At 38.2% G+C, this 22474-nt stretch overlaps 1 protein-coding gene across 11 annotated transcripts in view; it reads left to right on the forward strand.

Annotated features, from left to right (window-relative positions):
- Window positions 1–22474, forward strand: part of prdm16 (PR domain containing 16) — a 222748-nt gene that overhangs the window by 170973 nt on the left and 29301 nt on the right. For 9 of the 11 annotated variants that reach the window (XM_015337212.2, XM_015337214.2, XM_069183654.1 and 6 more), the window contains exons 4-5: window positions 14396–14524; window positions 21847–21949. In XM_015337212.2, the coding sequence (XP_015192698.2) occupies window positions 14396–14524; window positions 21847–21949 (232 nt within the window). Of the gene's footprint in view, window positions 1–11119; window positions 11203–14395; window positions 14525–19703; window positions 20013–21846; window positions 21950–22474 lie in introns of those variants that run through there. The other 2 variants (XM_069183657.1, XM_015337220.2) reach the window with 2 other exon arrangements.

A 22474-nucleotide genomic window follows, 5' to 3' on the forward strand; every position in this document is an offset into this window, starting at 1 on the left:
CTGGTCCAGCTGTAGTCTAGAATAGGACAATAATGGACAATAAATACTGTACCTGTAGTGTTTACAGTCACGAAACATAAACTTCTGAGCAGCCTGAATGGTTTGGAGGACATTGTTGATGTGAAGTTCTTGTATCACTGATAATGAGTTGCTAATGTTATTTTGGAAAACAATATCTCTGTCTATAGTAATGTAGTAAAATGCCTCAAACATTTCTGGTGTTTTGACACCATAAAGAAAAAACTAATGGCATATGTTGCAGGAGTATGTCAGGCGAAACAACCTACCCCTTACACTACAATATTTCATTCCTACAAACTTCAGTACATTCCTCCACATAGGCTAGATTAAGTCATTTGCAGCTTTCAGAGGAAAGTATGCAATCTACAGTTTCAGAGTGTTTAGGGGGCTACCTTGAATATACTAAATATATAGGTTTATACGGCACCTGCTTTCCTATAATGAGCCAATATATCTCCTCTCTAATTGCCCTAAATACATATCATAAACTGAAGCAATAAACCCTACTTCCAAAGACTGCTAGTAAACCAGAAACATATAGCACAACAGCCCATACCTCAGTCACGTTTACAACTGGCTATAAATCATGCTTGATTGTTTCATTATTGAGGCGCAGGCTGAAAAATAACTTTTTCTAAGGCAGCAGGAGGAATTCCCCCAGCTAAATCTGGTCATACTACAAACATGTGCATGATTCACCCAGAGAAATCCAGTCCCATCTTTGGGGAGGAGAGGTGTCAGTGATGCTTCGTTAGCAATACTGAAAGTGCAGCGAGTTTCAGTGGAACTTATCTTCTCTAACACTAATCATTTCATGTCAAAGGAAGAGGCAGCAAAGATGAATTCAGTGCACTTATTTTCATCCTTAACAATACAGAACCTGATGATCCATTCATTTTTATAATATAATTAAATAAAGGAAATACTGTCAGGTTTATTGAGGGTCTTCATAAATCAAGCACTTCCATATTCCAGGGTAAAGTAGTTTTGGATATCCTACTCTGAAGCTTGTTGAAATTTGTCCTTGTGCCTTACTGTAAAACTTTGAAATGATATGTTACAATAGTAATGCTGATTAAAAGTGATTGATAAATACGATAGGACCTGCTGAGCCAAACAAAGAAGACTCTCTAGATCTTTGGTCAGTGTTGCCTCTTGCCGCTTTCTCTTATGAAAGTAAAGATGGGGATGAAAGAGTTAAATTAAAAGCATGGCCCCAGCGCCCTCATCTCTCTCTGCCTCCATCCCCATCAAGCTTGTATTTCCATTTAATCCTTCTCATAATAGGCTGCTATTCTGCAGATTGGATCTGTCTGCCTCACTAATGGGGCCCAACAGTGTCAAACATTTCAGCAAAAATGTGCCAGCCGTCTGCAGAAAGCTGAGGAAACTGCTCTGGACAGGAAACTTTATTATTATTATTTTTCAGGGCATTTTGTTTTTTTGGCTTTTGAAACCTTTTGTTTTGTACAAGAAATACATACTGTATATATAATTTTCCAGCTTAGCTGTCCTTGAATGTATGTGCCTTGTTTTTTCTTCCCTCATTGTACAACACTTTTTTTTTCCTGTAAACTTAAATCATTTTTTTTAAAGAACTGAAAGATTCATGCGTTGTCGCATTGTCTGGCATGTCAGTCTTCAGTGATTCCTAAAAAATGTGGGATTCATTGTCGGAAATGGGCTTTTCTCCTTTACACATGCTCTGCATTGTTGTCTTTGACTGCTCGCCTAAATTGTACATAAAGGTTTTGAATATTTTAATGATTCCTTACTAGGTGATTAATAAGTCACGTTATTGTATGCTATTTCTACAGTACATTACTTTTGGTTCCTTTTTTAACAAACAGCCTGTTTGTTGTCAGTAGGCACAAACGCTAGCTCAAAAGGAATTCAAAGGCTCCACCTTGGTCTTAAGAGGAAGTCTCCAAACAAAAGTGATTTATTGAGCCAATATTTTGCTAATACATTTTTGTGTTTCCCAGTAGTTCTTCATGAGCCTAGGCTCGAGGAATGGTGAGAAATAGATACTGGAAATATCTTTTTCAATTAATAAAATACAAACAGAAGAAGACAGAACAGGGAGCTGTGTCAGATCTGCAGAGGAACAAGCAGACCTTTATTTATGTACTTAAATGTAGAAATAACAAGTAAAATACACAAATGTTTTGACTCTGGAGCCATCTTCAAGTGTGTCACACACAAGAACAAGGCTTGTAATGCTGCAATGTGGCTGAAATAATGTGTTTTACTCTCTTTCTACTTTTCAGCAAGAAATTAGCTGGTGTTTGTTCTCATTCATAACAACTTGATTTCAAATCAGTGCCGCCCACCCTGTTTATAGCATTTTCTCCAACCGATGCAAATTTCTTCCAGTCTGGGTTTAACGATGGGTGCGCGCGTGAGGCTGTCGGGAAAGTGTGCACTTTCCTGTGTGCGCGCTTGCTTGCTCGAGAAGGTTTTCTCTCACTCTCCCTCTGGGTTCTGGGCTATGGGCTACAGCGCAGTGACAATATGGATAGCAGAGACAGGTTTTACAGCCCCAGCAATTACCCACTCTCCAACTCCACGACAGAACGCACAACAGGCCAGATGTGGTTTTTATGAGCTCCAGATCTGGCTGCTTTTTAATTATTCAGATCCTGTTCTAAAAAAAGTGTGTGTGTGTGTGTTGTGGGGGGGGGGACTGAAATCATGAATGACTACGAAGGAAAACAGACCACAATTTTAATACATACTCAAAACATCTAGGTGAGATATAGACATTTTCCTCAATAAACTTTTATTACTCCTCAAAGATTTGGTGTTCTTACATATATATTTTAAAACAAGTATAATTGTACATTAATGTCCATAACAGCACACCTGTGCCATATTCCTGCTTTTTAATCACTGGGAGAGAGGAAACGGACCATAAATACACATGCTGTCTTACTTAAGAGGGCTTCTTGTAGGTGTCGGTACCTAAATACAGTTATGACAGCCATCATGGAATATATTAATGCTTTCATTCCTTTAAGAAGGCTTCATTACCTAAGTTTCCAAAAATCCAGACGCTGTCCACCTTATTGCAGTAAAACACTTCATAAACAGTTAAAACTCCTGTAGACATCATGGTACAGACTTTTTCAAAACGTTTTTTGTACCATAGTGTTAAACTGTGAAAGGGCAGCTTTGTGATATTCCAGATCAAATTGCAGGTCATTTTACATTAGTGCTTTAGACTCCACTACACCTGTTGAAAAAGTAAGAGAAAATAAATGCAGTATCAGAGCACATACTTAACATACAACTACATACTGTATTGTGGGTTACTGTATTTAAACAGTAATACAAAAAAGCTAAACTTGCAAAGTACTTTTAAAAACCTCTTAACACTTCACTGGCACTGAGAGTGTATGTGTGTGTCTTTATGCGTTATTTTTAGTTTTACCTGCATAATGTATACACAGGATCACTTTGGTGTTATTATGTTTTTTGCATGTGAAATTACAGTTGAAACTTAGTCCTGTGAAAGTGTGAACAGTCTAGGTGCAAACCAACCAAAAAGCAGGTACTCCTGAACTGCTATTAAACTACTATCCTTTTTAGCAATTTTTGATTTGTACTGTATGTTAAATCTTAAATAAATACACCATACCAAATAATGGAGTAGGAATACAGTGTTCCCTCTAAGAGCACACAAATGTTGTTCTTAAATATGAGTTAAGCATTTGAATTTAGTGTATTTACTGATCCATCCTTTTTCTTTCCTAACAATGAGAAAATGTTCCATTTCTTATTTATTCTTTTATATAATAATTTAAAAAAACATAACCTCATTGCATTATAAAGATTTGCATGGTGCTATTACTGTATATATTTGTTATTGGTCAGGTGAATTCTGCATTGAAATAAATCACTGATGCAGTAAATAATACTGTAAAGGAACAAGTGTTTGCTGAGCTAAACGAAAGCAGTGTTATGAGTCAAACGACAGATTTTGGTAGTTTTGGCATATTAGGACAGTTACATAGTCCAAGACTATACTTCTTCGTTTTCCTTTGAAATTGAAGTAAAAGCAGTAACACTTCAGAAATAACTCTTGCAAGGGGCGGATGGAACAAACCACATTTATCACCTCCCTCAAACCTGCACAAGCTGCTGTCTGAGCTTTACAAGACCATTCTTTGTACATTTATAAAATAATTGAGAAAAGCTTTGTGTGCCTGCCTTCTGTGCTCAAAGAATGATCACATACATCCAGACACATGAAGATGAGCCTTTCAAACTACTTGTCAGCTGTGGGGCTCCTTGTGTGGAGTTCTTCCGCAGTGCAGAAGGCCCACATTCAGCCAGTAGCCCTGGGTTTATTGATACTACTGGTAGGGGGTGAGAATTATTGGAGAGGTGGAGCTTCTCCACCTAGGGCCTCTTTCTCCACCTCGTCCTCACTCCAGCAGAGACTGCTGAAGTTAATAAAATATGATTAATGGGGCTTTTTTTTTTTCTTCCACAGTAATCTTTGTAACAGACAAAAGCTGTCAGGCAGAATTGCTTAGAAATCAGCATTATTGGTGACCCCCCCCTCTGTCTCTTGTGCGATAGGCAGGGGCTGGACTGTCTCAGCAGGCCCCCATCCATCAAACCGGAGGCCGCGAGTCAGTATCTGCTCTGTGTCAGACTCCTTATTGGACAGGCTGGAGTGGTCTGCAGTCCGGAAACAGAGCCCCCAGACCAGGGAAGGAGCAGTGGAGAGAGACCCTTAAGAGACAAATAACAAGCTCGTGTCCTAATGAGGAGGAGAGCAACAGATTCTTTTCTGCTTTTAATCCCCGCTCATGACTTGCATTGCGCAGTAGCGGGGCTCTCAGTAATGTCAGAAAAAAAACGGCCCTGCCCTTTTAGCATTCTCTTTAATTATAAACAAGATAATATGCCTTATTAAATTTCAGTGCATATATTGGCCAGCTTTTTCAATGCTACAACCACGTCTGTCGTTCCATCTCACGCACATTTGGAATTATGGGCTTTCGTTTTGTTCACTTTCTGCTCAGGTTAGGCGAGGACTTGAGGGCATCTTGAAGGAGTTAAAAACACGAGAGTTTTGTGTGGAGTAATGACTGCTGTCACTGTAATGCAGTGAGCAGGAAATCCTGTGTCGGAGGTATAGGTTACTTCTGCAGCAGATAAAGAATAATGAATGGCTGCATGTGTGCTTCACTGCTTGTAGCGCAAGCTCCAGCTCAAGGAGGTAGACTTGCGCTCACAACGTGGAGGGGTGGGTGGGTGTTGGGAGATGTGAGTGTTCTGTAGTCTAAAAGCCAGGGAAAGTTTATCACGTTACGCGGTATAATCTCAGTCCCTGCTTTGCGTGAAGCAGCCCGGGGTTTTGGGGACTGTAGTGAGCTTTTCCAAAAGGACAATTTGCTGGTGAGAATGAGGAGTTAAATGGGAGTCTACTCCTATCTGCAACTCCAGGTGACACACGGCTGATGTACCCTTGAGCACAGGACTTCACCCGAATTGCTCCAGTAAAATACCTACAGTAGCTGTACAAATGGGTGTAAGTCTCTTTGGATAAACACATCAGTCAAACACATATGCATTAAAACAAAATCCCCATCGTTTTAACATATAGGCAATCTGACTATTTTGATTTTCAATTGATTTTTTTCTCAATATCATGTCCTTAATACTTAACTCCACAAGGACTGTATGTAGGATTATTACCAGACATTTCCAAAGATGCAAAGTGCAAATTCCCTGCATTTTGAACTTATTTCCAGCCCTGCAGTATATTTAACCATCTTCCGAACGTAATGGATTTTTTAAAGGTTTTGGCTAGTCCGAGGTTGTGCTGGCTCGTGGTTGAAGGCATCATACCTCACAGTGCACTGAAGGCGCCCTGATGTCTCGAGGATGGAATGGCCTGTCTTGTGAGATTATTTATGTACTGCAAATTACCGTGCAGCGCAGGAGATAAAGACACATTGCAGTTTTAAAGGACAAAAAAAATGTTGCAAAGCATCAGAGGAACTAGCTTGAGATTTTAAGGGGCCTGGATTTGAGGTGGTTTTGCTGGATTTCCACAGCTTTTTAAAAACAGCCTGACCCTTGCTCTCCTATTCCCCCAGCTGAGGCAGAGTTTTCAGGCATGGCTGCCCTCTAGCTGTCAGTGAGCGGTGGTCAGTCCTCTTTGTCTCTTACTCCACATAGAGCATGGTCACTCACTGACATACAGTACTTCTAAACACAGAAGCACTGGAAGGGCTGTTCCCAGTGAGTATCTGTTCTGCCTCTTCAATCAAATGGACAGCCCTCAGCACTTACCTCAGATCTGCCTCCAAAAAACATCAGCTGTGATTAATTCAGGTGTTCTTGGAGTGTGGAAGAAAGTGTAAATATTTACCTGTTTTTCACGCTTCTCCCTCTCTCGCTGAGGTGACAAAATGGTTCACTGTGTTAGTGGCTCATATTTAATTAAAGATAACTAATGTACTCTATCGTGTACTGAAAACATGCCCTGTATTTAAGGGCACAATTCAACATCTGCCAGGTGTAATGAGCAAGAATTCATACAAGGCCACTATCACACACTCAGTGTCACCACTGGCCAGATGGCTGTTCAAGCAGGAGAATTTGGTTTGCTGTGGTGAGGGAGCATCCTACAAAAAAAGCAGCAGTAAACATGAGATTATCATCTGATGCTGCTCTTTAAAGAAAACCCAGGAATCTGTTGACAGGCCCTTTTTTTCACTTCCCCAGGATACTAAAAAACAAACAGCCCCATCGCATTAGCTGCTAGGCAGCTATTGTATTCAGCTTCTCTCTTTATATGTTTGCAAACCCTTCCTGGTTTTGTTCACGAAGCTCTTTACAAGGAAATCTATTGACATCCTACATTTTTAAAGATGCCAAGTTCATGAACCTCATGTGGTTCGCAAACAAAACCCCAAGCCCACACAAAGACATGTTCGAATCCGTCTCTGAGCGGAACAATTTCTCAACGGGTTCGGTAAAAGCAGTGCCGCTGCTGTGGGTGTAATATACCTATGATGCAAAAATAAACCTAGCCAGATGGGTTTTTTTTTTCTTATTCTCAGCAGCAGCACTGAATGCTGCTTGCTTCCTGTGTTTACTAAGCCTGCTCTGAAATGGTGAGGTATTAAAGAGGATAGCTAGCGAAATCACTCCCCCTCCCTCCCTTTAATTTTTGAGGTGTAATCTTACGGTTAAGATTCTGTCTGTATGTAACCTCCTGACCCCCTACCTCTCCCTAACCTCTGTGAAATCTGAAGTTAAGTTTCCACAGTGTGGTTTGATTTTTGTAACCACTTCAGTCCTAAGATTATAGTAACCTGGGCGTACTTCAGTGCACTGGCCCCCACACAGCCTGCTTCTTGGGGAAACCGCAGGGCACTTTTTTTCACTGCTTTCTTACATTGTCATTAGAATCTGCAGGTTTAACACGAGGGGAGAATCTGACAGTACAGCTGTGTTTCTTATTTTTGGTATAAGTTTCATTTTCTAAAAGTTATACCAAAACTCACAGGCTCACAGCTCCAAAAGACCCACCCAGCAGGACTATGATGTGTCCTGTGAATTTGTTAAATGCACATACAGTATAAACAAGGGCGGGGCAGTGGTAAGCATTGCTGGGATCCTAGGGTGCTATCCGTGTGGAGTGTGCATGTTCTCCCCGTGCTTGTGTGGGTTTTTTCCTGGTGTTATGGTTTCCTCCCGCAGTCCAAAGACACATGGCTTCTGGGAAAATTGGCACTGGTTTAAGTGAGTGTGCTTGTGTGTGCTCTGCAATGGACTGGGTGAGTCATACCTTGCACCCATTGCGTGACAGGCCCCAGGCAAACTGGACCCTGTACTGGATAAAGCAGTTAGAAAATTGATGAATGAATGCATACCTGTATATAAATTATTCACCTCCTTGACTGATTATTTACATCAGTCATCAAGGCCTTCATGTCCCCGGTTGTTATACCCTTAAAAGCTAAGAGATAGCTGGAGCACAGCAGTGAGTTGCAGTATTCAGTGAATTAATAGTCTTAAGGAATAACGTTGATTAATTCTTATGATGAAACAGCTTGAAAGAACTTCAGAATGGTCTAACATATTTTTCAAAATTTTATTTAAATAAATTGCACCCATAATGTTGGGGAAACAAAAAAACATTTGGGTCCTTCCAGTATGGGAAAAGGAAAATCTGTGTTTTGGGGTGTTGGGTGGCAGACACTGTTTCATTTACAACTGGTTTTCTCCCATTTATTAGTATTTTTTTCTCATCATTTTGGCTCAAATGAGAAGGCTGTCTGGCAGATCCTGGAACACATCATTGAACGTTAAGTGCACACTATTGAAACAGCATCTGTGAGTAGAGGTTGTAACCTCCTGTCCACGGAAATATGAGTATATTATTCAAAGGTTTTTGATGACCATGGCCTCCTGGCTCGACAGGTTATTTGACCTGCTTTTAGTCAAGTAACAGCCTCCCACCCAAAAAGAATTCAATGAGGACTAATAAATGCATATTAAGGTAAACACAAGATGGTCGCACTCTGAGCATGCCGTTGCCCCTGTGTGAGTGAATAGAAAAAGCTAAGCAGTGTTCTCAGGAATGAAAGAAGGTCACGACTCTCCTGACAGGTCTTAAAGAGCAGCCGCCTCACACTGCCTGCACAGACTTCTTCGGACTGGAAGACGGGGCCTGTTTATGTTTGCTCCAGTCTTGATCGTTGCCAGTGCTGTTGGTGTGAAACAGACTGACCGCTCAGATATCTCTCGCTCTCCTTGTGGGCTACAGGCAGACTTCACAATATTATCAGTGTGTATCCTCTTTAAAAAGGAGCATTTCAGTTTTATTGAATTATTATCATTGTTTCTTTTGGTTTTGAATATATGAAAGCATGAAGAGGAGTAGTTATTTCTTGCATTCATTGAAATCTGAACATTAAAAATAAAAAGCAGAAAACAATAACTAAATTATTTTTACAGACTACAGCAGAGGAGTGACCCCATTTCTATCAGTCTTTTATGCTTGTGTATGAACTGAGATTTTAATAACCTGCCTAATAAACCATATTCTGCATAATAAACCAAATTTGCTGACTGACTGAGCCAGAACTTGAGATTGCAGTCTGTGGTGACTGAGCTTTATTGTCACTCTGTTCCTGGAACATTCTGGTCCTTGTTACGCAAGGGACAGAGCAGACATCCTATTCTTTTTTTATTATTGCACATGAGTGTTCAAAGTGTCTTTTTATGCATAGATGATTATTCTGAATTTGAAAGAATAAATTCATGCAATTATTTGTGGGAAGTGGATTTGAAAAGGAGAATAAAATCATGATTTCTTTTCTACCAAGGAAGTTCTTAGAAAAGTGAACTTCAGCTTTGATTCTGCCTTAGAGTTAGCTTAGCATCTCAGCCCCGACATTTTCATACCAATTTCATGTTTGTACTTACTAGACTACTAATAAACTCTGTGCTGAGCTGATCTTTATAAATGTGTCTTTAATGCAGACACACTCCTCAATTAATTCACGTCTTACCTCTTGAGAGTGTTTCATCTTGCACTGGAGAGCTAATCAGGCCCTCACATTCCAAACACCTGGTCATTTTAATAGCCTCTTAAAATAAGGTTTATTTCAAAACCCCAGGACACATCTGAAAAGTAGTTTTTATACCATGTAACAACGTTTGCTTGTTTGCTTGATACCGAGAGAGCAAGTGACAGCTTTGTGTTGTGTTAAGGAATGGGGCAGGGTTGCTTTCAGAATGGTTCTGATTGCTCCCACGTGCAACTGCTTTTCCAGAAAAGGTGTTTCTCTGACGTAATGAGCGTAAAAATAAATAAACACTGTTTTTTTTCCTGCCTTCTGTTGCACTTCATTAAGCTGCTCTAAATCACTGCTACACCTGGAAGATGAGTGCTTGCAGGTCCAGCATAGACTGCAGCTAATTAGACTGGAAACAGACTTTCAGCTACCTCTTAAGGTGCGGCAGTGAGTTTGAGGCAAGTCAGAAGTCATCTGCTTCCAGCTCATACTAAACCGTTTCCCATCTGCTAACTAGAAATATGTGCGCTGTGCAGTCTTCAATAGGTGACAGATGACCAGTAAGCTAACCTGAGATCAAACAAAGTCTTTTGTAAGCAGGTAATTGTGTTCAATGTTTAATTAGCATTTTGCAGCTCTATGGATATGAGAATAGAAGGGTATATAGTGGTGATTCCTATGGGATAAGAACAATATTTTTGCAATTGTGCTATAAACATGGATACACACGGAGTAGTTTAAAAAAGGTTGACACTTAATGAGAACAGTCCCACGGGAAACTTAAAAAAAATCAGTTTGACAGTTGAATTTCTTTGCAACTTAAAGTTTTCAATATCCTGAAGCTTGCGGGAACAGGAACAAACAGATGTTGTTCATTCCTTTGGCCTTCATCAGTGTCATTAACCTCAAGCGACATTTGAAACTAAATTCTTGGGTTGCTAAAGTACTGTTTTTTTTTTTTAAATGAAACATAAAATACCAAATTTCCAAAGGAAATTGGGAGGCAGCTGATGCTTGAGTCAAAAAAGATAATTAAATGATGTTTCAGGAAGTGTACATTTTGATGTTATTCAATGAATTCATTGAAGGGCCTGAATCCCTTCTTTTCTTACTATAGTTGATGTTGAACTGAGCTACAGAGAAAAAAACGTGAACCTCCAGGGGTACGTGGATAATTTCTGTTTTACAGTGAATGACCAGTTTTAAGTATTTTGCTTTGAAAGATGAAGGCTCTACTCATGATGCTTTGTGTAGGTCTGCAAAACATACATCTTAAATATGACCTGGAATGCATAATTAAAAAAAATATTAGTTCGGAGAGTGGGGGGGGGGGGGTTTGGGTGGGAGGTGGTGGCAGTTGTGACTTGTGAGGTTTGGGAAAGAGTGCTAGCTTATTTTAATGTTTTCTTTGGTGCATTTACAGCACAATTTTTTTTTAATGAAAAGCAATATGTAACTGACCTTTTTATACTTCATATGTGTCATCGCGCTGTATCTGCAGTTCACTCAAAACTCCCCAACAGAACCGTTGGGCAGACAGCAACAAAGCTACCATGTGGCCAAAAATCAGCAGCTGCTCGCTGTAGAGGGCGTCAGATCAGAGGGTGGTGTGGGTGCAAGAATCAGAAAGGTGAGAAGCCAAAGCAAGTTTGCAGTAAATGTTGCTCTGCGACTGATTTCCATTCTAGTACATCACTTTTTTAAAAAATAATGTTCAAAATAAATAAAATCTGAAAGCACTTACTACAATCTATCCTCAAACAGGTGTTTTTTTTTTCAAGTCAGGTTCAACTGAAATTGTACTTTTGTATAAGTACTGGATATTTTAAAGGGCTTTTTCGAGAAATGCAGTTTCATATCACAGAACCCCTTTATAATCAACTGAAAATGTATTAAGATGAGTCATTTTTATTTTTTATTATTTTGAAGGCAAAGTGTGGTTTGGATTACTCTGCAGTATATATTTGGGGTTCAGGTATGAAACATCTCTTAATATTTTATGACTGAAAAATATTTTTTTTTCTCCAAAATGTATCTTCTCTGGGAATCCAAAGATAAAAACATATGACTTGTGTTTCTTTCACGGTGAAATGGCCTTTCTGAAGTTTTCCTAGTTTGCATTTGTTTTTTTTACTGGTATGAATTGCAAGTACTATACTGTATATACTGTTTAACGGCTTTACGTATTTACTGTACACAATTATGTATATACAATTACAATATTTCATTAACTCTTGCCTATTTATATATGTTGTTTAAGTAATTAAGTTGAAAATGTACGTTGTTTTATGCTAAGAGATTGCTGTATATTCTACTGTATGTGCAAAATAGATTGAAAATAATAGCGAGAAAAGCATGAAAGGAATCATCCTAAACAGTAAATGTTGCTGAAACAACAAAAACATTTTTTTTGTAATTCTAAAGCATGTACAGTATTAGGAATCCGTTTAACTGTAATGCTAGATTTGTTCTCACATTTTGACTCATTGAAATGGAGATAAAAATCATCAGAACAAATGTTCATTAGCTTTTGATGTCTTTTGTACGAGGTTATATTCTCAAGCTTTTACATTTTTAGCTTTTAGATGTATATGAGAATTAAAAGAATTTCAATTCTAAAATTCACTATCATAAGTATGTGTTTCATAAATATAAATACACTGAGATTTGAAGTGTCTGAAATTAAAGTTGTAGAATAAAGTAATTTTAGGGAAGAGTATTTTGAGTACTGATGTAAAAAAAATATTATTAGTTGTTACACATCACTGCACTTTGCAAAAACCTTTATTTTCAGAAGATTTCACAATTATCTAAATGCAATCCAGCTTGAGAAGACTTCAAAATCTTATTCTAGAATTAAGTATGAACAAATGTGGACAATAACTTGTGTAAATCGTTTTAATTAATTTTCGACAGTTTAAAAAAAAATAACCTGTCAAATTACACCATTTTCTTGAGAAAGACTGAGTCAAAAACGATGTCAAACATTACAGCTCTTACGAGGGAAGATGGTTAAAAAAAATCTCTGTCTCTCTTGGAGAAGTCAACTGATATTCTGTCAGCTATGAGAGTTGGGTTCTGTTTTTTTTAATCATTCCCTCCTTTTATAAAAAAAATAATCCCCTATTAAGTCTCTTCAACCCTGCCACATTATAATAGGAGAAAAGACCCAGAGTTTTATATATGGCCGGCTCCCTGTCATTACATTTAATTAGAAAAACCTGTGCCCATGAATCTCTATTGTCCTGGCTTCCGAAGATCTCCACTTGAAATCAGCCACTACTCGATGAGAAATTAGGATCCTTAAAAGCCAGTGCTGCAAGTTTTCAACTTTAATTACCACTGGAATAATTTGTTTCAGGCCTTCTATTTAAAGTCTATACTGCAAACAGGAGCTCAGCTGCAAGGAACACACAATATTTATTGCCTGAAATTCAACTTCTGCATACTGTCATTTTGCTCTGTAAGGAATTTTTAAGATAGCTGTGCTTTATTTCACATTTGTTAGCCATTCGTATCATTTTAATTTACCTTTGCAAAACAAAATCCGATCTAGTAGCAGCTGTAGTGAACTGGTCACTTTACTGCACACTGTGCAGTTAATAGGCGCTTAGTGCTCTCCATCCAGAGGGAAGAGGGTTTTATTGCCTTTCTCTTCATCTTTCAGTGATGTGTAATCCAAACCTGCTTTTCCCAAATCTGTTGTCAGTGTAGTGTGCCAGAGAGTGATAAAATATGTCTGTAGAAAAAAAGAAGCATTCGTACAGAAATGACTGATCTAGCAGGCTGGATCTTCCTTTCAGCCTCAGAGTCTCTCCTGCAGAGTTAAGATCGCTTTTTAGTCTACCAACGTGACTCCCCTGCTTCATGCCACTGTAAAGTCATACTCACACCCACTCCAGTGCAGTGCTCTCTACAGCAGCTCCTTCATCCAGCTGGTCTTGTTAGGTCCATCATCATGTAGTCACTTCTTTACACAATGTCTAGTAGGAATCTGGAACAAGCTAACCAGCCTTTCTGTTGGAACAGATTCCCTGGGATCTGTCTACCAAAACAACTGGATGAGATTCTCACATCAATTAGCTACTGGCAATCACAATAGCTAGATGGGTCAAGTGGTCTCCTCTCATTCCTAACCTTTCTCCAAACAGCACTCAAAACTTCAACCACTCTGCAATTCACTGGCTTTGTTATTTTTTTCTTTTCCCCAAAGTATCTGATACAATTCATACCAACTGCCCACATCTAGTCTTATTCAGAATTTCAAGTACTGTACACAGTGATGAACTCTTCGGTTGGGAGTGAAGAAAGTATGCAAGATCTCTCTTCGACAGGGATTTGATTTGAGAGGTTTCAGGTTTAGAGGTGAATCATGGCTCTTGGCTTATAGGAAAGTTGTAAAGGTTCACACAGATTGAAAGTGGAATGGAACACCCATGCACAACACCTATCTGCTTAACACACATCACAGTACTGCATGTAGAGGAATCATCATTTTCTTTAAATTCCTGAAATTGTACATATGACAAATCATCCGCGTGCATTCATAACATAATTTTTAAAACTTGTTTTAAATGGATAGGAATGGAATTGTTTTGTACTACAAGTGCAACTTTTCAGAACATGGTTGAATTCTTTGCATAATTCTCTGTATATCATAATAACCTTCTTATTATACAAACACTATATGCATTATTATTATTAGAAAAGTGTTTAAACTCTTACAGTTGCATTTGATTAGAATAAGACCAGTTCTGAATGAGCACACATGTGAACTGATCCATAAGGCTAGATCTCATGTCATTTCTTTTGTTTCCCCTTAGATTGGGGATGACTTGGGAAATGTGAAATTCTGCATGGATGCCAGTAACGGAAGTTGGCTAAAATACGTCCGGGTCGCACCTACACTGGAAGAGCAGAACCTAACAGTGTGCCACTTCAACGGGGATCAGGTGAGCGGTGGATTTTACTTCTGGCATTTTGGAGCTCAGGTGCTGAACTTTCATTGGGTCTTAGGGTACAGTTCCACACAGTGGGGAGAATGAGGAACAAGTTCCGCAGCATGTGATTGAAGCTGGGTTGGAGCCAAGACTTTGCCTTCCTTTGTGAAACTGCTAGATGAGATCATTCAGTCAGGACCGGCATCAGTACCTCAACACAAAGGGTTGTGGGAGTATGGAACAAGCTGCCTAGCCATATGATACTCTGGCTTCCTTCACAAAACAACTGGATGAGATCCTTGGATCAAGTAACTACTAACTCCCCAAAAAGCTAGTTTGGCTGATTGGCCTCTTCTAATTTGTGAATATTCTGATGATTTCAAAAGGGCAAGGACCCATAAGATAAGAGCTGTACTCAAATAGTGTATCAGACTTTCTACATCTCATCCTCAGACAAAACTTGCATTTAAGGCACAATAAGGGTACAGCGCTTTTATTTCAATAGAAATCCAAGCAGTTTGATCAAATACTGCCCCCACCCCTTCTGTCGAGAACAGAAAAGTCCTATTGTACTTCCAGGAGTTGTTGCTTTCTGCACTCTGCAGAGGAAGTGAATCAGAAAAGAAACAAATTAAAGAATAGCTGTGACTTATCTTGAAGTTTTGGCCTCTTCTCTGGATGTCCTGTTTGTTGAATATTAGAAAAAAAGTATTTGAAAGTTAGACTTAATCACAGATAAATACTCTGGAACACTTTAAATGGCAGTTCTAGAAAGGGTTTTTCTCTTTGTTTCGGCTTTCAATCTAGGAAACACAGTCAAAAATGAGAGAAATATGTAGATCTCATAAAGCTGAGGGGGAACTTTTGATTAATAGCTGATCAAGCATTTCCCTCTATCGAAACCTGAAAGGGCTTCTGGAATGACACTACTGATCTATGTGATTTCCCTACCGTTACCTCACTAAAAGTGAATATTCGGTTTGGTACTGATCTCACAGCACACTGTAGAATTCTTCTTTGAATGTGGCGTGCAATGCTTTTGCAACAATTCTATGACAGCTTCCTCTTTAATGTTTGATCCTCTTTGGTTTTGATCCTACCATGTCTGAATATATAATGCAATGATTGCCATATTGCCTTTGCTTGGCATAGGACAATAACAAAAAATGATCACCAAGTTTTATTCTATGCCTTATTGTTACGAGTGATTCTCTTCAGAGCAATGGCCTGTAAAAAACATAAACGCCAAAGCTTGAAAAGATTCTGGTCAGGAGCGATCATGATCAAGAGGCCCAGACACTTGATTGGCTCCAGGGTTGTTTCCTCCTTTCTTTGTGTAGAGGATTTCAAAGGCACTGCCTGCTATTATCTTTGTGCTTTTTGTTTGTTCATTGTACTTGTGTTTGTTAGTCAGGGTTTCTGAAGCAAAGCCCTTAATCCATTAACCTATCAACAGACAGGGGGAAAGCTCAACGATCCCGGTGATCAGCTTCGGATCTCATCCTCATGTCGTGGTCCTGTTTGAGGGCTTCGCTGTGGTGTCCTGCCTGAAGCCAGCACAGTCTGAAATCCCCTCCGCGCGTATAGCAATAAAGCCCAACTCTGGGTCTCAAGGGCTTCTTAACAGAACAGTACTTCAACTTGTCCAGTTAAGCAAATAATGAGCCCAATTAGGTAATTGAGCGCTGAGATGAAAGGAAAACCAGAAAACCTCTGGTGCTCCAGAACTGGAGTTATGCTCCTGGCAGAACAGGCACAATAAATCACTTTAAGTTTGGTGGATAGCATGCCTTATTGTCTACAGTTACTACACACCTCATCTCCGATGTGATAGGCTCTCTGCACACCATGTACAAGCCCTGTCAGATATAATTCAATACAAGAGGTTAAACTTGCAATGTTTATATTTTCCAAAAGAATGCAACACACAGTCGGTAGATTTTGCTTTTATTCAAACTTTCATGTATATTTCACAAAACAGAAAACTCTTGTGTGTGTAGGGTACTCAATCTTTAATCGCTATTTATTTTTGCAATAGAGCAGTGTGTCATTTTCTGAGCCACACCTTATTTTTTATTTAAAAACTGAGTGCAGTTCATAAAAATACATAATTTATCACTTTTTGTACTTCACCAGCTGCACAAGTGCACTTTGTTTATGCATGGATGCAGGCATACACAAAATAGAAAGTAGAAATTCAAGGGTCGGCCACTTTCTGCTTCAAACATGTATTTTTGATGGCACATAAACCAATATGATTTTAAAGGAGGCACCATTCTGGTGTATTTAAAATAAAAGTGCATTTATAACAAAAAATGGTTTAATGGTGATTTGCATTTTGATCTGTTGGGTTCCATAATTTGAAACTGCTCTAACTAAAAACGTTACCAGCAGTTAATGGATGAAGCTAAAATTTCTAAAATAGTAATTGTAGGGTATTTAAGTAATCAGGTGAATACATTACTTAATATAAATGTATCCAGCGTATTTCACAGTGAAATCTATTATGTGTTCTATTAGCAATTTGTTTAAAAATATAAATGCATAGGAAACGCGAGCATGTCTGCATGAAGAATTGTGTTCTAGAAAGCGATATGACAATGCTAGCTTGCAAGAAGTGCCATTTTTGTACAAACAGTCCCTAAACAGGATGAAGCAGCAGTCCCTTGGACAATACTGATAGGAACAGGGACCTCTCAAGGCCTTTTCAATAGGCACTCTGTTTAGAAACCCCATTAACCTCTGAACCCCACAGCCTTAATTTCTCAAGATGCACTTAAGCTGTTTGTCATTACAAGAGAAATGTACATCATGTCACGCCACATCCTCACACAATCCGTGGCCTGTCGGCAGCAGATACTGTATACCTACAGCCACTTGCAAGCGCTGACATTGCAGCAGCCTCATGTGAGGAGTTTCAAAAAAGCAGTTCCCAACAGAAAGTCTTGAATTTCCAGTTCTTCAGGGCCCGCGATTATGTCTATTAACACACACAGACCCAACTGTGAACACTGCTTGAAACCAGTGGCACACCTTGCGGAGTTCAGATAAAATGAAAGCAAGTAGGAGTGTGGAAACAGATAGTGTGTATGAGAGTGTGATAACGCGTGTTGGACCATGTGTGCAGAGGCAGGCCGTGTTTACACTCTGTAGGCCGCACTGGGGATTAACCACCCCCAGTCTCTTCCTGTGTGGTGCAGTAATAAAGAGGTCCTGTTTGTTAGGGACTGAGCATCTTTCTCTAGAATCCCAAAACTGTGCATGAAGTCTAATTAGACTTGTTCAGCTTGTAAAGTGAACAAAAATCCTTACAGCAAGTATTTTAAGAAGTTAATATCAAGTGTGTCTCAGTTAAATGACTCTAGTGTTAAAATATTACAATATTTAAGGGTGAAATGCTGAGATGATTAAACCCATACCTGCTGGTACACTGGTCCATTTTGCAGTTGTGCTCTGTATCACTACTGGACAACTAGACAGTTGGGGTCTCGTCTAATCTTTCTCTCTGTTTTAGCTCACCAATTCAAAGATAAACAGGAGCAGAGTGAGGAAACACATATATGTTTCCTATGTTGGGATTGTGATTATACTGTATTTTGGCATTGACAGATGATACAGGATATCACCTTGGATGCTTAAAAAAACACTTCACTATGAAGAGGCGGCATTTTTTTTTACTTCTGTCAAAGCATTTAAGATTTACTGTAGGTGTAATACACAAACAAATCTTAACCAAACCTATTAAAATGTCCATTTTGACTGCACTTCAACTCAGTTATCAGTTGTAAGTTTGTGATTAATGAATTAATTAGCAGGTGCAATATAATGAATCTGAGCTCTGAACAGGACATAAACTCAAACTGAGTTGCAAAAGTTAAAGTTTTTATCTACATTTGATTTTCCCCATCTTATAATGCAGAGAGATTCACAAAACTGAAATAAAACAAACATGTACAGTAACAACCATTACACTGAAGCTTGTTTTCAAACTGCCAGATAGTTCAGTCTGAACATTTTGCCTCAGTTTTGTTTCACTTTCATTCATAAAAACAACCATATACAAATTTGGGTTAAACAAATTGACAAATAGCACAAATACAAAGGGATAGGCTTGTGCTTTTCAGATGTCAGGAAATGAGTCTGAATCTTTGAAAGAAACCCAAGTCAGATGATCAGGATAACTGTTGAATTTTAATAGATATAGCATTGCCACTTCTAGATTTGAAATCAGCACAATTAATGTACTGTACTGTGGCTCTTGTTTTGTGAAATTTTATAAAGGGGAAAAGATGGGGATTACATGGTGATTTAATACAAGATCTGTATCTTTAAGCAGGAATATAAGAAGTGAATCTATTGTTCAGCAAAATATTTTTATGAGCTGATATATCTTTAATTGGTGCAATACTGTTGAAAGTTTATTCTTTTAGAAATTCTTAGACCATTTTAAACTACTTATAAACCTTAGATTTTTCATTTTAAATTTTTCGATTATTATTCAATAAATATCATTTTAAATCTATACCTAGGTGATACTTTGTAATATGTAATTTTATACAAACACATTTTATACGTTTTTCGGGCTTTATATATATATACACTATATACTGTATTCCACAGGACGTTTTTGTATTTTTCCAAATACCTAATGGCTGGGTTATTTAATCATATATATAGTCAGGTAAAATGAAAAGTGTGGATTAATTTCAGAATTTTATTTATGAAGTAGATGACAAATAGAATTGATCTATTTTTCGTAAAGTGACTTGTGAGAAACTAGTACAGGCTTTTGAACGGGCGCAAACGTTATCGTGCAGTTGTCAAAAATAAATAAAACGATGTGTTGAACTCAGTGCCCGCAGACTGTCCGGAGGATAAGGCGAGAAATGAAACAGGTGTAAGGCTGTAGACTGGCAATGTGAACTACAGCACATCAGACGAAAGCAAGATTTTGCGTTAAATGAGATCTTAGGGGCGCAATAAAAACAATTGTGGTGTCGGGAGGTTGTGCATTGTATAGCATGTTTACCTGTAAAAAAAAACATATTTTATAAAGCAAGACGTATTTTTCAGCGGTAACAGATTAATCTTGTGGTCAGAGCGGATAGACGACGTGGGGAGGGGTCTCTGGTGTTGATCAGTCAATCCTCCCGTTTTAGATAAGAAAAGGGGAGGAGTGGCTGTCGGTTAACTCTCCGGGCTGTGAGGGGCAATAGGGAATCACTAATGAGAAGAGAGCTCACCTCATTAAAGACGCTTCTCAGACAGACTAGACTAAGAGAGTTGAGGGTTCAGTCTCAACGAGGACACTTCTCGTCTGCCTGCCTCCTCGTCTCTGCTCAGCTCCGGCGCGGGGCCTTGCCTTGAGCCAGGTCTCTCCAGTAATGGTAATATGGGTTGTGTTGCGAACTCCACCGGGACAGAACTGTTATTCCAACTGGAAACCTTAAGATCAGCCGCACAACTTTCCCAACTCTACCACCAATCGGAAAGCAAAAAGGTCAGAGGGAAAAGACCAATTGAAACAAATATATTAATCTGTGAAATCGTTATTATTATTATTATTATTATTATTATTATTATTATTATTATTATTATTATTAGTGGATGTTGATGTGTTGTCGCTGTTAGAACAAATTGTCGTGGGCACTTCTTGATGTAGTGATTTGTGTTGCTGTTTGACAGACACATTTCATGGCCACTGCGAAGTGTTGGTGAAGTTTGTCTTTTTTTTTTTCATTCTTCTTTCAAATGTTAAAGATTTTGGCGAGTCCCAAGCGTCAACAACTGTACGTTTGTAACTTAGCTGGGAGCGCCCCCATGTGCGTGAACGTAGCACTGAATCGACTCGTAGTGATGGCTGGTTTTGTACAGTAGGATAGAAAGAACCTGATATTTCGTTTTTTAATACGATTCTGCGTTTCATAATAAGTCGTGTTTTGAATGCAGATACTTAGATTTTTAAATGTTTGTTTTAAGCAATCCGTGCTGAAAGTGCTAGTTTATCTCGCTTTTGCTTCCCTAGTCTGGAAATACTTCCTATAAATTGTGGTTTATCTCCAGATCTGACTGAACTACGAAGTGCCAGCATTAAAACGTCCCTTGTTTTTAGGTTTATTTTCTAGAATGAGGATGTTCTCTATCGACATTTGTTATCAATGATCTTTTAGACTATGATACACTTTGTTCTAAAAAGTCTTTAGATCAAATATCGGCTTAAATCGAATGAGCTGAATTGTTAGGGTTTTAGTCTTTGAAGATTTATAAGATCAGACTTGCTTTTCAATTTCTTCGCATTTTAGAGTTCCAGTCTGTGCTATTTCAGGTCTTAAGATTTACCAAAAATCCCAGTGAAACGGATTGCTTTTCCTTAGGCTAGAGTGACCTCTCAACAGCTAAATTAAATAGATCGTGTTTAGTGGTCATTTGATTTAAAGAACAAGAAAAACATCATCGTAAATGTTAGATAAGTAATATTTTCTTATAATTAAGCAGATTTGGATATAGGAAATGTTAGGATAAATATATAAATAAAGATGAATTATATTTAAACCTTCCACAATTTTTTTTCTCTTTGTTTAATTTACATTATAAATGTAATTAGTCTCTCAATATTTTGAGTACTGGAATTTTTCTGTACTTTTATTATTTTATGTACTTGTAGTTTCAAGGTAAAATAAAACGAAAACAAATTAATAGTTGGTCATTTATTACACTTTTAACACAGGACAAACCGTTTGGGAGAACTGTGGACTGGAAAACAACCATTTCGTTTAAAGAATTTCATCTTCTAAAACTGTGAATTTGTGATAAGCCCGTATAATTATTTCAGATGCAGAACATAAAGCTGTACAAAATTGTTTTTAAAATTGAAATTCATCTTACTGATCGATATTTTTTTTTCAATCAGCTATTTTCATAACAGGAGCTGAATAAATTTCATGCCGCATTATTATTTTTGTATTTAATTTAAAATACAAATACAATTCAAAATAATATTTATATCATCCTTAGTCGAAAGCATACATGTTTGATACACAGCAAATGTTTATCAAAACTAGAAATAAAGCATGAACCACACTAACTAATCTTTTTATTACAGTATATATGCACTTTACACTCCAACGTCTGTTTACTGCTCTCGTTTATTCATCCTTTATAATCTGAATAATATAGCATTTATAGTATGTTTGTCACGTCTGAATTGTTTATTTGCAAACTGTTGAACTGTACAGAAATACGATGTAACTGAGAGAGTAAATGATCGCATTTATGGGAGCCCAACATACTTTTTTTTTGTAAAGGTAAACGTTTCTCACTCTTTTCTCTTCCAGATTTATTATAAGGCTATTAAGGAAATTGAAGCGGGGGAGGAGCTCCTGATTTATATGAAGGACGGAGCTTTCCCTGAGGGATCGATGGCTCCCAACCTGGAAGGTAAATTAATGTACATCATTACCGAACATTTTAAACAAACCGAAGCCAACGTTTACAGCGCCGGTGTACAGTATCCCGCCCGTGTCAACTCCATTAGCTCGCTGTGGACAGTGTTTTCCCGGGACACCCAGTCAACAGTAACTCACTTCTCCTCCTCCAAAAACTGTACAGTTATGTTCATTACTAGTGAGGGACTATTATGTCTTGTCATGGTCTTCTTTCGTGTCAGGCGACGTTATAGCAGTATTAAGTTAGTGCAATCACCAATTATTTATATTAAGTACTTCGTCAACAAACATGCATCGGGAGGTATTATTAAAACAACAGAATGTACCTTTGAAGCCACAGTGAAAAGGGCATAAAAAGGTGTTTCTCAACAGCTGAAGTAGAAATGATTTTAAGTAAAGACAAATTCTGTTTCGAATTGCGTTTCAAGCCGAGAACGATTCCCTCCGGATTCTGGTAACTTGTTAATACGTGGACAATAAAACGTATGGACGTGCCTTTAACGTGATAGATTATGAT

Source organism: Lepisosteus oculatus, chromosome 25, assembly GCF_040954835.1.
Source record: "Lepisosteus oculatus isolate fLepOcu1 chromosome 25, fLepOcu1.hap2, whole genome shotgun sequence".
Lineage (NCBI taxonomy): Eukaryota > Metazoa > Chordata > Actinopteri > Semionotiformes > Lepisosteidae > Lepisosteus > Lepisosteus oculatus.